This window comes from Trematomus bernacchii, unplaced genomic scaffold (assembly GCF_902827165.1).
Source record: "Trematomus bernacchii unplaced genomic scaffold, fTreBer1.1, whole genome shotgun sequence".
In the NCBI taxonomy this organism is placed as follows: Eukaryota; Metazoa; Chordata; class Actinopteri; order Perciformes; family Nototheniidae; genus Trematomus; species Trematomus bernacchii.
The window spans coordinates 4,143,143-4,158,709 of NW_022988050.1; the positions used below are offsets into that span (position 1 = coordinate 4,143,143).

General features: G+C 42.5%; 1 protein-coding gene across 1 annotated transcript in view; it reads right to left on the reverse strand.

The window, feature by feature from the left end:
* Positions 1-6,726: 6,726 nt before the first annotated feature.
* LOC117473409 (ankyrin repeat and fibronectin type-III domain-containing protein 1) overlaps positions 6,727-15,567 on the reverse strand; it is a 143,507-nt gene continuing 134,666 nt past the window's right edge. Inside the window, exons 14-24 of the mRNA XM_034118977.1 lie at positions 15,138-15,237; positions 14,712-14,844; positions 14,326-14,445; positions 13,262-13,477; positions 12,055-12,221; positions 11,434-11,584; positions 10,336-10,504; positions 10,032-10,198; positions 9,706-9,913; positions 8,152-8,861; positions 6,727-7,574 (exon numbers count right to left, since the gene is read on the reverse strand). Coding sequence (XP_033974868.1) covers positions 7,272-7,574; positions 8,152-8,861; positions 9,706-9,913; positions 10,032-10,198; positions 10,336-10,504; positions 11,434-11,584; positions 12,055-12,221; positions 13,262-13,477; positions 14,326-14,445; positions 14,712-14,844; positions 15,138-15,237 — 2,444 coding nt within the window. The 3' untranslated portion in view covers positions 6,727-7,271. The remainder of the gene's footprint in view (positions 7,575-8,151; positions 8,862-9,705; positions 9,914-10,031; positions 10,199-10,335; positions 10,505-11,433; positions 11,585-12,054; positions 12,222-13,261; positions 13,478-14,325; positions 14,446-14,711; positions 14,845-15,137; positions 15,238-15,567) is intronic.

Sequence of the window (15,567 nt, forward strand, 5' to 3'; positions counted from 1 at the left end):
AACAAAGGATGGGAGAGGGAAGTCTGGAGCACTTTCAAACAAATCAGAGGGGTTCATCATAACTTGTGTGAGTGGTTGCATCGGCGGCTGAAGTTATGGGTTCGGTTTAACCTCTTTCTATTTCATGTGGCCCTGTTTATGGTTTACTGGAGGTACCACACATACCGTACATAGGTCCCCATTAGGAAGCATTCATCCAGTGGAGAGCCCTTTCTATGCAGATGATTTGTTAATGATTCATGTTCCTGTGGTACATAACATGTGCAGACCAAACAAGCAATGGACAGCTGCAATAGAAGAGGGGAACAAGGGATTCAATCCGATCCCATTCAAATGAGGAGATGACATTTAAGAAGTTTAAAAATGTTCCTGTCAGTGTCTTGATTATAAGGTTGAAATGGACACCTTTGTGACAATGGGGGTTGTTGAGGGTCAAAGACACCAATGTCATGGCCACTGAGTTGTAACTGTCACTCATAAAACACACTCAACCACACACACACACACTCAACCACACACACACACACACACACACACACACACACACACACACACACACACACACACACACACACACACACACACACACACACACACACACACACACACACACACACACACACACACACACACACACACACACACACACACACACACACACACACACAAAATAACAATTTGTATATCAATTACTCCAAGAAAATGTACTTATGTCGTGAACCAATCTGAAAAATACGTTTTTTGGTAAATTCTTGATGAACTGTAGCAAAGGGGGGCTGCCTTCAACACAACTGTTACTATTTGAAACACTTCTGCATCATCAGTACTCACACAGACATGTAGCAAGCCTGTGCGCAAGCATATGTGAAACAAACATTTATCTCTATATCGTGTTGTTGCTGTTAAACGCAGCCATATTTCTTTACATTCATCAATATTGTACTTCCATTTTCTTCAAGTCTTCAAGGTGAGTAATTGATGTAACAATGGTCAATTTGTGGGTGAAGTACTCCTTCAAAAAACACTCAGTTTTGCACTTAACAGATACATTTACACAAACAATATATGGATTCCTCACACACCCATTTCTTGATTACTTGTATCTCCTCTCTCTGCCTGTGTCACACTCTCTGCTCTAACAAGTGTTGCTTGGAGGTGAGGGCCCGTTGCCCTCGCCTGTTTAATGGGCCGTCCGTTTGCCAACTGTTCCTTTGAGGGGGCCGGTGCGTCGGAGCCGGGATTTGGGAGGGAGGGCCGGTGCCGCTGGATCAGACAGATGGAGGGGGGTCCGGCTCCATTCATTTAGCTCCATGAGAACAACAGAGCCCCACTTCAAACAACAAGGACGCAACCTGCTGGCCCCATCGTCTGCGAGCGCATACGCAGGCATTACGCAGACACACACATGCTGCAACACATGCCTGTTCACACACATGTGCTTTTATTAGAACTTTCTCAACTTGTATTTTGATTGTCTTAAATCTACCTCAAGGACATAAAGTCATCACCTCAGATATAAAGTTGTCACTGTTACCGTTCAAACTGCATCTGTAGCTCATCTGCCCCCCTGACACATGTGCAGATACACACAGATACTGTATGCACATGTACAGGGGGCATAAAAACACAGGCTCCACAGTGCCCTTCTTTCCCCGGGACTCCCTCCATTGCTACCACCCGGCCCCCCCCCCCCCCCCCCTGAATTCACTGGCACTTCCAGAAAGCTCCGAGGCGCCAGCGGAGCGGGGCTCATCTCTTGGGAACAATAAAGCCAGATCTTCATAAAAACTTCAAAAAGGCCTCGCCAAGTGTTTTATAGGTGCTTTAAAGGTTTATGGGCCCTGGGGAGGGAGGGAGGGAGAGAGAGAATGAGAGAGAGAGGGAGAGAAATGAGTGATGCAGTAGTGGCAGGCTTCACTTTTCCCACCCACTGCACACACACACGTTTACAGAAACACACACATGCCAGTGTAGACATACATGTACGCCGCCGCTAATCCGCCAGTAAGTGCCCGGCTGAAATCGGCTGAGGGGAGGCAGGGTGGGGAGGTGGATGAGAGGGAGGGGGAGGGGGGGAACAGGTTATCAGTCGGTGCAGAGATGGAAAAGAAGAAGAGGAAAGAGGGATGTCGCCATGGCGTCCATAGTGTAGGGGTCACGTAATTTTCCTGAAAGTCTTTATCCAGAATTTCATGTTTAGGCTCAATCCAAAGTTACACATGTCGGATAAGTGTGCCCGTTGTGGGGGACCCTCCCTTTGGCCCATGATCCCAAATGACCTCAGGAAGGGTCAAGTTGAAGAGCGTGAAGGTGGGGCACACTGAGATGGAGGACATTATCTCACTCCCAAGATGCATTGGTGGCTGTTTTTGCAGGCGGATCTCTTCAGCTGCACACACACTGGAGCACGGCCTCATATGCAACTAGACTCTTCCTGTTCCAGTTTTCGGAAGCTTAACAGCCTCTGATCCCACTTCGCTGCCAGGAGAGGTGCTGACGAAACCCCCTATCTAATAATTCTCCAAGACGCACAACTTCATTTTGTCACGGCGGATATTTTGATGAGTCACGAGTCGCTGTGCCTGCTCGCTCCCCTTGGGTCTCTTTTATGAGCATGAATAGCCACTATTCAGGGTGTTTTGGGAATGCTTTCTTTATAGGTATTTAGATATATGCCAGGGTTTATATTTAGCTCGGGTCCTCCTGGAGTCAGAAGGTTTAAAATTAGGAGGTGTCAGAATTCCAGTACAATTCTTAAGTTACTGTCAATAAACGGTAAAGGGCTGCTCTTAAAGCCGTAGTGTGTCGGCATGGACGCATTATGCCAGGATTTGTGTGTGATAAGCTGCTCGGGGAAGTGTGTGTCAGTTTGTCCTGTAATAGTACAAAAGTGTAAATCCTCAACATGGTATACAAATGCATTTGCACATCGGAATATCAAGATTCCTGAGTGCATGCCGCTTGTGTGCACCAATGTGTGTTTGTGCGTCCATCCACACATTAGTGTTTGTAGGATCTGTTGACAGCGAAGCATGCAGCATTTTATTTGCTCAAGGGCTGAAAAAACACATGGCGCTAGCAAGAGAGCGCTGTGATATGAGCCTGCTGAAAGCAAGCTGGCCAGACCGAATGTAAGCCTGGGATCACGATTAAACTCAAACATATTAACGAACTGTGTAATCACACATCATTATAAAGGTTATTAAAGCATATAGCGAAAAGGTTGTTTAGTTTCATTACTTCTACCTTTCAAAAAACTGTCTTTATACAAGTGAGCATCGAGCCTTCCACAGTAAATATGTATGTAAACAGATACATAAGTAAACAAGCTGTGGCATGAATCACGTTTTATTTATAAAGTGTTTGTTTTTTACGTTAAAGTTCAACAGTTCTACTGGAATGTAATACCAGAAATGTCTAAAAGCGGTACTTGTTGAGACATTTTTCTGTCAATATTTACCTCCACCAAGGAGGTTATGTTTTTGGTTCGGTTTGTTGGTTTGTTTGTCTGTTTGTCAGCAGGAATACCGAAAAACCAGTGGCCTGATTTTAATGAAACTTTGTAAAAGACTGTAGCATTGGGGATCTGATTAATGGGGTAGATACACGCATTAGCTTTCACTCACGGGAACAGCCTAGGCAGAGAGCCTTTCTCTTTTGTAGATGAATTAATTCTGACATTAAAGAAAGTCATAGGTTAATCTTCATGGAAACGAACGCCTTCATCGGGTTCAGCTTCTTGCCTTGCTGCAGTGATGTCACGATGTACTTTTGCACACCGTGACATCACTGCTTGGTGAAGTCAAAAGAAAACACTGATAGGTATCTAAGGGTTTGATTGTTTTCTTTAAAACAGACCAAACAGGCGTTTAGTTAGAGCTGAAGATTTCCAAGAAAAAGTTTGGATTCAGGTTTTTTGGTTCGAAGTTAAAATTCTTCGACATCTTTAAGTTAATATTTTAGCAAATTTGCAAAAAACAAGCATTTTGTATCAGTCAGTTTAAGGGGTGGAATCCCCCTTTTGCCAAGGATAAATGAATAGTTTCTAGTTCTGTTATAAGTGATGGAAATAATCTATTTCATTGTCTTTGAGTAAAGAAGTACACTTTCACTACATAAACAGTCTGCTGCTTATTGTTAATTCAACTTCATGAATACAGTGGTGGAATGTAATACAGTACTGCAGGTGTACTTTACCTGAGTAGTTTAAATATATGCTGATTTATACTTTTACTGCACTACATTTATCTGACAGCTTAAGTTACTTTTAAGATTCAGTTTGTCAGCTATCACTAATTTAATAGATACAACTCTGAAAAGAGCGATTACGCATTATGAGTACTTTGACTTTTGATACTTTGGTTATATTTGAATGCAGGACTTTTACATGTAACAGAGTATTTTCAAGGTTACAGATCTCAGTACTTCTTTCACCTCTGCATGAATAGCATAGTAATACTGTTACTATTTGATGAGGATAACGGCACTAGAAACTCTATATTAAGCACCTCAAATAAAAGAAGCATCTAGATATTTAAGTTAAGTCTAGGAACACATCTCATCTCTACAGTAGCGCATTGAGAACGTAACGCTGACGTAATGCACATCACCCTGAAACTGGTGCAGGGGATGTCATTATGTCAAGTATTTTCCTAATGTTTAGACTAACCTCTATTCAAACCTGTTACAAAAAAAACACTCCATCACCGTACGCAATAGTAACATCATTGTTCATCCCTCGCTGCAGTGCCCACCCCTCACACTGAGATTCTGTCTGCAGCTGCCCTCCATTCACTTTTCATCAACTGGGTGACAAACACTGATGAGGTCATTGCAATATAGCATCTGTAAGAACAAGTGCCCTCTATTTGTCATGTACTCTGCTTCATATCAGATGAATGAGCAGCTTTTGGGAGGGTATCATACGTGTTGATGACATTTGAACTAAGAGAATAAGCCCAGAAGAAAAGAAAATGTGAAATGTAAGATTGTTATGTCTCTCTATGTCTGATGAGGCAAAATATACTGTTTAGTTTGGTGGAATTCTCTCAAACTGAGACATGGAGAGCGTGAAGTGCGACATCTCTCAAACAGGAAGTGTAAATAGGTCAGAATCATGTCATAAATGTTGTTATTACTCACATGAAGGTTAGAAACTTCCTACACTCGTGTGGGGCGATCTGTTAAAAGAGAAGAAACCCTCATAAACAAGCAAGGCTTTTATTTTGTTATATTCATTTATTGTTCAATAAAAATAGATTTAAAAAAAGTGACGTGATGTCTCCTTCATGACTTCGCCCGCGGGATCTGCCAACAGCTCCTTGTAAACATGGGGCTAAACTTTATTTCTCAACCGGAGAGGGAATTCAAACCCCCCCCCCCCCCTCCTCTCTCTCTCCCCTTCAGCTTAATCTCAAGACAGACGCTAACTTCACTGACCTTTGACCTCAGTAGTGATGACAGCCCCACATTCACTTCCTTTCACATTTAGGGCAGATACAGTACATTCATCCCATGGTCTTCCTCTGTCTATGTACAACGGTTTGCTTTCTGGTTGTGTGATTTGTTGTTTGCAGTTGGTCCTTGTAAAAACTGCCTTTAACAACGAGAATAAAGAAGACATCTAAGCGTTAACACAACAGTTCAAGCCATTTTTAGTAAAACCAATTACAACTTATAACATAAAGACATCTTTATACAGTAGTTACACGTAAACACATCTTGGAAAGTGTAAGGAAACTGTGTAAACACTTTGAGACGCCCCCTGCGACAGGAACCTGGAATGCTACAGTGACTGAGGCCAGGTCCAAACGCTCCTCTCCTGGACCTTTCTGGTGCTACATTTGGAAATGCTGCAGGTTAATATAACGGTGTGATGTTGCTTAGCCGGTGGTGAGAGAAAAGTTTTGATCTTATGCTTAAAAACAGTTGATAAACAATAAATAAAACACAACAGCCTGCAGTTTGGGATGTTGAGTTTGATGTAAACGGTTTTAAATGAGGAGAGGAATTCAAACTTGGCACAGGTTTCCAACAAATATCTAAAAAGGCTGGTAAGGAGTGTTAAGAGGCCTTATTTATTGTGTTAGTTAGATTCAGTGTTTTGTCCCAAAAGTGCAATGCCTGCATCAGTGTTTTGGGAATATAAATATATGATATGTTACTCTGCTAACAAACACAGGGCCTCTTAACAACTAGAGTCATCCCTTTTCACAATAAAATCCCTCTGGGAGACGCCGCTCTAGACTGGTGGGCACCGCTTTCTGATGCATCTGGGAATACCACTGAACCAAATACAACAAAAACACTAAACTGGTTAACTTTTAGCACAGCATGAACTACAGTACTTCAGATCAGCACAACTCTGGAAGGTTTACATGCTTTTTTTCGACCCATCTATTAGAAAAAACCAAAAAGAGTCAAGTATTGCTTTTGTTTTGTCTGGGGTGGAAATCCAAATGAGCTGGTTTAGTGTTAGCTACACTACGACTGAGTCTACTATACAGAGGGCTGCGAGAAAAAGAGCGCCAGGTTTCTGAACGATGCAGCGTCGGCCCTCCTCCTCCTCCTCCACTCTCACTCTTCATCAAGCTCACTTTTCATTGCTTGGCTGCTTTGCTACCAGACAGTGGCCAAAAGCAGTTGAGTGACAGGCTGACGGGCCAAATCGTTGAAAGCGTTTGCACCGTTTAAGACGCCAGACCCCCCCCGCCCTCCCCCCTCTGTACCTCACCCCTCTGGGCCGGGTCCAGCGCCCACATCCTGGGGACATGTTGCCGGGGCGGCTGCAGGCGACAGCTCTTTGGGAATGACACAATGAGAGAGTTCATAGAAAATTCTGTGTCCGCGTGTGGCTGCAACGATGACGCTGCCCATTTTCTGTTGGCAACGTGCGCCGCCTCGATGTGCCGTCGTCAATCGTGCCAGAAGTCAAAGTGACACTCCATTAATCTCGTTCGCCATCACAATCTTTTCCCAAATTATCCTTGACAGCGCTGAAACTATTTTCTCTTTGTTCTATTTTGTTATTGTTCATTTGGTGTCCATATGAGGGTCTTTGAAAAAAAGTTCCGACATACTTCCATAGAAACTTCTCAGATGACAAGCACACAGCAGTAGTATGACATATTATAGCTGCAGTTGTGGATGATTACACCACAGTGAGACAAAATATCGTAGGCCTGTTTGTACAAATGTAACAGTTCCTTCATTTTTATACACATTTATCCGAAGAGAATGTAAAGGTCTTGAGTGTCTCTCTCCTGGAAGTGTCAGACTGTAGTGGCCCGGCTTTGTGTGAGCGCTAGTGGTGAATACTCCTTTATACGGACGCACAGTTTTCCCCTCAGCCAGGGGTTCTGCAGCTCCAGGGGACAGAAATCATCCTGAAGCCACTTTTCTCTGTTGTCCACCACCAGCACGAGGCCAAAGTGCTTTATCTGTTCGGGGCTGTAGTACACACACGGCTCCTGTTCCCCCCCGCTGCTGCCGAGCATGCGCCGCGACACCACGTTCATCTCCTGCACCACCAGCTGCACCATCTCCCGCGCCGACGTCCCTGGAGTCACACAGAGCTGGAACACAGGAAGAAAACATATCATTCAGCGCTACAGACTACAGCTGGACTATATAAAGATGATATATTGTATTGTGAAATATATGGTGAATAGACTGCATTTATATAGAGCTTTTTCAGTCTGTACGACCCCTCAAAGCACCTTTACCTGTACACGTCAGCATTCACACCCATTCATACAGAGGCAGAAGTGCTACACAAGGTGCCAATTGCTCAAGGAAACCAACAAACTACTAACACAAACACACACCATTAGCAATCCAATCGTGAGCATCTGGGGTAAACTATGTTGCCCAAGGATTGAACCCCCAACCTACCGATTGGTAGACGGCTACAGACTAGATGTCCTCTTACATTTTGGATATTGTAAGAGTTTCCTGGTTTTAAAAGCTCGTTTACAGTAAATGTACCTGACTGTTCCAGTAGTCAGTGTGTGAATACTTTGTGAAATAATCAATCTTCAACCCTACAATATCCTAAAGATGCCAAGGTATTTGGTCAAAAATATTGTTTTTTATGATAATCTTCACATCGCCCAGCCCCAACACAAACAGAGCAGCTTAAAGACGATATACCTTAACGCTGGTCTCCTTGGGCAGGCCTGTGTGATACTGCGGGTAAACTTTGAGCGTGGCGTGGCAGCCTTTCCTGAGGGCCGCCGGCGACAGCGAGGAGAGTCTCTGCGTGCCGCTGTCTTGCGATAACGTACGCGCCGGTGGAAGATGTGGGAGGCAGCGCTCAGCCGAGCAACAGCGATCCACAGACGATGGCCGGTGACATCTCCTCTGCGGCGAGGTGGAGGGCGAGGGGCAGGAGGTGTGGTAGGAGTAAGGCTGGTGGGCGGAGGTGGAGGAGGGGAACTCCAGGCTGCTGGTCCTCACACAGAAGGCCTGCCTCTTCTCTGTGATGTGCAGCAGCTCGATCTGCCGGCTGGGCAGGATGAAGTCGCTGTCGAACAGCTCGGGGCCGCCCCTCCGCCTCTCCCCGCCACATCGCCCTCCTCCTCCACACCGCTCGCCGTCCCTCCCGTGCTGCGGCTCGGAGGCCTGAAGGACGTCTGGAGTGGAGTCTCTCAGCGCCCCACTGCCCCGTCCCCCCCCACCTCCTGAGCTGCTGCCGTCGCTACGCAGGAACCCGCGAGGCTCCAGCGGTGCGGAGGAGGAGAGCGGGGATGCCGGCAGCAGGTCCAGCTCCCGGGGACTCTGAGCACGGCTGGAGTCGTAGTCACTGTCGGTGGTGAGGAAGACCTCGGAGGAGCCCTCTTCATCTGATAGACCAGCAAAATCTGCAAAATGGGAGAAATATTCATATTGTGTTGAGTCAGAATCAATGACTCAGGGACAGTTTGAACCCACAGGCCATAAGACTACTAAACATTTGAGCTCTGTTAAAGGTGGGGTAGGTAATTTTGGAGAAACCAGCTCGTGTGTGCTAGAATTTGAAAATACACAGCCGGAAAAAATCTGCCACTTCCTCACAGAGCCCCTCCTCCAACACACACGAACGCACACATGACCAATGAGAGCACGAGATAAGTTTGTGCACAGATGGAAGGCTGACAGGCAGGTAGGCCATCCAGTTATTTTAGCCGGGCCGGCTAAAATGATTGGTCGTGCTTTTTACAGTACTACGGCTTCCACAGATGACATTTTGTTATGGATTTTTGGTCAAAGCACTTAAAATATTCATTGCTATCAGGATGTTAAGAGCATTCCATGGAATATAACAAAAGTGTATCTCGAGCCGGTTTCTCAAACTTACCTACCCTACCTTTAAGTGCCCCAATAAACATTCCTGTTTGTTTTTAACCGCAATAAACCGTATATAATTTTGTTTTAATTTACATTATTTAATTTCATATTCTGTTCTTCTTCATATCCTATATTCTATTGACATGTATATAGACTTTTTGCACTACTTTTTATTTTGTATTTTTGTATTTTATTATATATGTTGCATTGTTGGAGGAGCTCCGGTCAGAAGAATGTCATTGCCATTTCTACACTGTAGCTTATGTGCATATGACAATAAAACCTTTGAATTTGAATTTGAATAACATCCTATATTAATAACACTATCATATTACCGCACAATTCTAAATGTTTTTGTTGCAAGACGTGGATTCTGACCTGAGTGCTTGTGGCAGGGTTCGGGTGAAGGCATCGGGGAGGGCAGGAAGTCGGCCTGAGAGGAGGTGGAGGGAGGTTTCTCAGGGAGCACTTCCTTGGAGAAGTCAATGATCCAACTTATGGAGATGCCTCCTGTTGGCTGCTTGTAGCGAGCGTACTGCAGAGCATCCATGATCCACCTCGCATCCCGCCACACCTCCTCCATTTCCTGTTCAACAAGACCATAGCAGTTCAGCTCAGTAACAAATATCAATCTCCAAGACAAATATTAGTACATAACAAAAGGTGCAGCTGTGTAAAACGTTTTTCAATTCCAGCTGTGTTACCTGAATGTGTTCCTGGACCTGCTGGTGTTTCTTCTTGGCAGAAAGCAGCTCAGCCTCAGAGAAGGCCTCCCTTAGGGCCTGCTGGGACATGAGGGACTCCAGCTCCAGCAACGCAGACACTCTGCAGTACTGGCCGATGAAACTGGGGCAATAAGCATTAAAGTGGACTGTGGGAGAAAAGGGAATTCAACAGGAAGAAAAAGGAATGTAAAACGATGTGTCAGTAAATACGGGAGCATATAGATTTGGAAGCAGCAGTTGGTGTCAAATTTCTTATTTCTGCCAAAAAATCTGCTATACTGACCCAGTTCAAAGACCTGGAGGGGCAGGGTGAGGAAGCCGGAGCGGGGGGAGTACGGGTTGTTCTGACCAGGAGCTGTGCACACTTCATCTGAAGGTGGCAGGAGGAGCAGGAAGGACACTTTCTCACCAAACTCCACCACTTCCTGGCTGTAGATACGGAATTCCTGCACCTGCACGCACAGACACACAGGTTTATTTGAATGTGTATGCAACGTCCTATTTGTTCAATATTAACTTGATAAAGATCATTTTGCTGGACCAGGGTATATGCAGGAATCCTGAAGTCAAATGTAATACCTTTTAAGACCTTTTTAAGACCCTTTTCATACATTTTAAGACCTCATCGCCACTTCGAGTTTTATTTGAAAGATAGAAGTAAAGGAGAAGTCCCTGGTATGGATCACACGCAGAGAGGCCACCATGAACTACATTGTTTTAGCTTAAGTATCCAGAAAGTAGAACCAGACTCGATTTGAAGAAATGCAGCAACTGCATGGTTTGCTGTAATAAGGGGTTATTGCATATCGCTAATACACTGTTGGGCTTTTTTTTAAGAAGGTCAAGTCTAAAACAATCTTACTGCTTAAGCAATGTTTGTTGTTTTGAAAACTATTTTGAAACATCCATCCCTTCTGGAACCAAATATATTGAAGCTCTAGATTTCATCAGTAATCTATGGTACATATATACATATTCATGTTCACATCCATTCAATCTTTTATGGTACAGCCGTGGCAGTGTGTGAAGTCCTTTCTGCCAGTAGGAACAGCGGGTGGTGAAAGGTTAAAGTCAATCGGACAATGATTGCCATTGTGCTGGAATTCGAACCATGTTCTTTTACAGAAATCATGTAGAATTAGTGGTCTAACCAGAACTGGCTGGATATCCATTGGGATCATTTTCATGGCTTTTGAGTTCCTGCCTCTGTGACTGGGCTGGAAGTAATTCGAGGAGTTAAACTGGTTCCATGAAATCAGACAAAATCAGTTCGCACAAAAACACATTTGTAGCATTTGGTAAAGAATTGTCTGTGAATCGAACTGCAGAAGATCATGATGTCGTTGGATAAAGATTCACACAGTTTCAGATTGACTCTGACCTGATTGCCTGGGATATTGATGTGTGCCATCAGGTCCTTGATGGCGCTGCGCAGGTCCTGTAAGAGGCGATGAGGAGCGCTCTGCTCTTCATCATCCATTTCAATCGCTTCCTCAAGAGAGCTGAGAGCCTGCAGCCACTGCCACTCCTCTCTACAACCACACACACGTAGAACACGTATATCTGTCATTGTTTTGCATGTGTATTCAGCTGTCTGGTCAAAACTCATCTAAAACCCACATTAAAGGAATACTTCACCCACAAAATCATAATTTGTATATCAATTACTCAACCCATGTTAGCTTGAATTCTTGAAGACAACTTTGTTTTTCTTGCATGCCTTCATGGTAAATGAAGAATCAATAAACAGAGACATTTAAGTAAATGTGGGCTGCGTTAAACAGCAGCAAAACGTTAACTAATCATCTGTTTACAAACTCTATCACAACTCCTGCAGTGTAATCAAAGTCTCATTGAACCAGTCGTGTGGTTACTACTTCCCAAACACCAGCATTCCCCAATAACTTGACTGTTTGAAACAGTTCCTAACCCTTACACTGGTTTAGTAATTGACATACACATTTGGAGGATTCCTTAGAATGGCACACAGTATGATCCCCACCTGGACACGTTGCTGTTGTCCCGAATTTTGGTGTGACAGAGGACGTTGGGGAGCTTCTGAGGCACCAGCACTCTGATCTGCTCCACTGAGGTACACAGCTTCAGGTAGCCCAGGTATAATCCGGGGGCCAACACCTTCCTGCTCCGCCTGTGATACGCCAGCTTCTCCTGGGAACAGCAGGTGGAGAGCGACTGAGTGAGAGGATGGTACGATTGTGTGGGGATACAGATTCTAATTGTGTCTCTTTAAATAACCTCACATTCAACTAAATTATGTATTTGTATGCTTTGCTGTTGTTACTGTTTAAAAGGCTTCAGTCTAAAGTTGTTCCGACATGTTTAAAGTGGAAGTCAGCACGGCAGAATAGCCCACCAGCACATTTCTATGTATTTCATCATGCAATTTGTTCATAACTGGCCACAAAACAAATATTTCAGTGAAATGTGGTTTTGCCAGGGGGTGTCTCCACCATTGTATTCTAACCACAAGGACAAACCAACTCACACTGGAGACAAAACAGCACTGCAACAATGGTATCAAGTTCATCGGGCTACATAGACAAAATCAACTTGTGGTTAGGTTCCAGATTGCGGTTGCTCTGAACAAAACAGCCACAAAGCATTTGTTACAGAACACAAAACAACAACAATTAGAAAGATTACCATCAGCCCACAATGCTGAAATTCAAATGTCACTTTCCAATTTCCACTGCCTGAAAGAGCAGCTTTGAAAGACAAAGTGACTGAGATGATTAACATTCGTGCCGGGTGGGCATGGATTAAAGATTTGACTTTTAATGTATTTGTTGGCAAGCTTATTCAATAATGGAAGAGGGGAGTCACGATGATTAATCTTTGTCCAAATAAAGAGTGTCTACATAAGCAGCACTCATAATTGGAAGCACATTGTAAATAACAGTCCTATTGTTTTGGCCTCATGTTTACTGGTTCTCCGCGAATGAGAATTAAACAAACATTAAAGCGATACCAATAGATGAATGTTTTCCAGCGTTTTTTGGGACATTTTGTTGTTGACAAAGTGCATTACACCACGCTGTTTCATCTCGCTAAATCTCCGGGTAACAAAAAAAATGCAAAGAATGATGCTAATAGAAACCACAACCGCTGCTGACAAACCCATTCCAGCAGCCTGTCTCCAAAACAAAAGCAGAAACCAATGGCTGCGCGTCTCTTGCTGCAGGACTCACATGGAGCGTGATGAGAAGCATGTCCAGAGCGCTGGGCTCCTCGGGGGACGAGATGGACTTGCGTTGGAGCTGGAGTTTGCAGAGCTGCGTCCAGCGAACCCCATCCAGGTTAGGAGAGGAACTCATGTCCTTCAGCAGCACCAGCAGGGCGTTACCATGCTTGTCTTTGATTGGCTCAAAATACACCTGACCGAGGTCCTGGGTTCCCAGCATTCCCTGAGGAAAGACATCAGACAATCTTATATCTTATTTTATTAATCTAACATGCTTCAATAGCAATATTTATTTTTACGTTGGTCTTTTTTATTTATTTCTAAATCGTTTAACCTTTATTAGAATGATGGCATTTTTATTACTATTATCTTTTTATTTGTATTTCTTTTGTACCTATATGTTCACTTTGTTTTATGGGGTTTTATATTTTATATTGTTGCATCAATTCAGGTGTCTTATCTGTCAGAGAGAAACCATTATTTATTTTATTTTATTATATTTTTATTATCATACATTTTACCTCCTTGAACATTTTATATTTTGCTGCATGTAAAGTTCTTAACAAATAATCTGAGTAGATATTTTAATTATAAAAAATAAAATAAAATAAATAAAAGAAATAAAAGAAATAAAAGAAATAAAAGAAATAAAAGAAATAAAAGAAATAAAAGAAATAAAATAAATAAAATAAATAAAATAAATAAAATAAATATAAAATAAATAAAATAAATAAAATAAATAAAATAAAATAAATAAAATAAATAAATACAATAAATACAATAAATACAATAAATAAAATAAATAAAATAAATAAAATAAATAAAATAAATAAAATAAATAAAATACAATAAATACAATAAATACAATAAATAAAATAAATAAAATAAATAAAATAAATAAAATAAATACAATAAATACAATAAATACAATAATTGTATTGCTATTAAGCATTGTTATCCTTTTTTAGAGCATAGGGAGGAAAGGATAGAATGGGTGTAGCCACTATCAACCTTTACAAACCATGGGGTCATATTTTAATTATAAAACCGTAGCTCTGTAGTCTGTGGTACCTGTAGTTGTGAGACAGCCTGCAGCATCTTGAGGCGCGTCTGGAGAGTGCAGGAACAAGAAGACTGCGAAGGACTGAGACACTGCTGCAGCCAGGGAATCTCCTCCCATAGATACGATACCTGGAACATGAGATGGACACATACATTGATTTTTTTCTAAATTAGTTAAGTATTAGTATTAACAACCAATGGAAAATGTTATAATTTGTTAAAATATAGGATTATGAGGGAGAAAGTTACTGAAGGAAACCCATTGTTTTTTCCATCAGTTATACAACGATTGTATAAATGCGTTACAGTGGTCCATCACTTGTTTGAGAAATTGTTAAAGTTGATGTTTTGTGTTCCTTTCTCTATTTCTCTGTCTTTTTGTCTGTTTTTTCTACCTTGGTAAACCAGAGGAAGTCCTGCATGAGGGAGCTGGAGTAGGAATCTTCCACCTCCACGATAGGAATCTGGTCCTCTGGAGTCACTAGCACATTATCATCTCTGTAGAGTATGGATGTCAGGTACAGACCCCTGAAAAGTAACATAGAAAAAGTACATGTGTTAGTATAAAACATTCATTATGAAAGTGAGACGTCGCATAACTCTTCTTCTTACATTTCAATTACAATGTACCAAACAATTAGTCTTATGTTGCCTTGTTGTGTATATGTAACAATCAATAATGAGTATAATACCTTCACACCAAAATGAAAATATATATGTAATTTGACTAATTAAACACTACATTTCAAACAAACACATGACATACAATTCCTCTGATATTAAAAGTCTACAGCATGGAAGTAAATTATTTTCATATCTACCTTTTCAAGCTTTTAACAAATTTGCTGGTAGGTTGGAAGAGGTGGCGCAGGCTTTTGGAAACTGAGTGCTTCCTGCCTTGCTGTGGAGCTTTGCACTGTTCTGCATTGACAAGAAAAGGACAACATTAATTCCAAATCAACAGAATAAATTAGTCAGATTACTTCAATGAGGATTCTGATGCTCTTGCCTGGCTTGTCCTTTAAGTCGGGGCACGTGTGAGAAGCTGGGGCATTACTCTGATTGGTTGTCTCATTTTCTTGCTAACACCAATGAATACCTCTGTCCTGACAAACTTTAGAAACATCTCTCCCGGTGACAGGCCGTTACCTAATTGACAACAAACTTGACACGTCCAACAACACGGCCGGAGTGGAATGTTTTTGGACATTTCATGCGCTCCAGTGGCGCGGCACCATTTGACAGTCATGC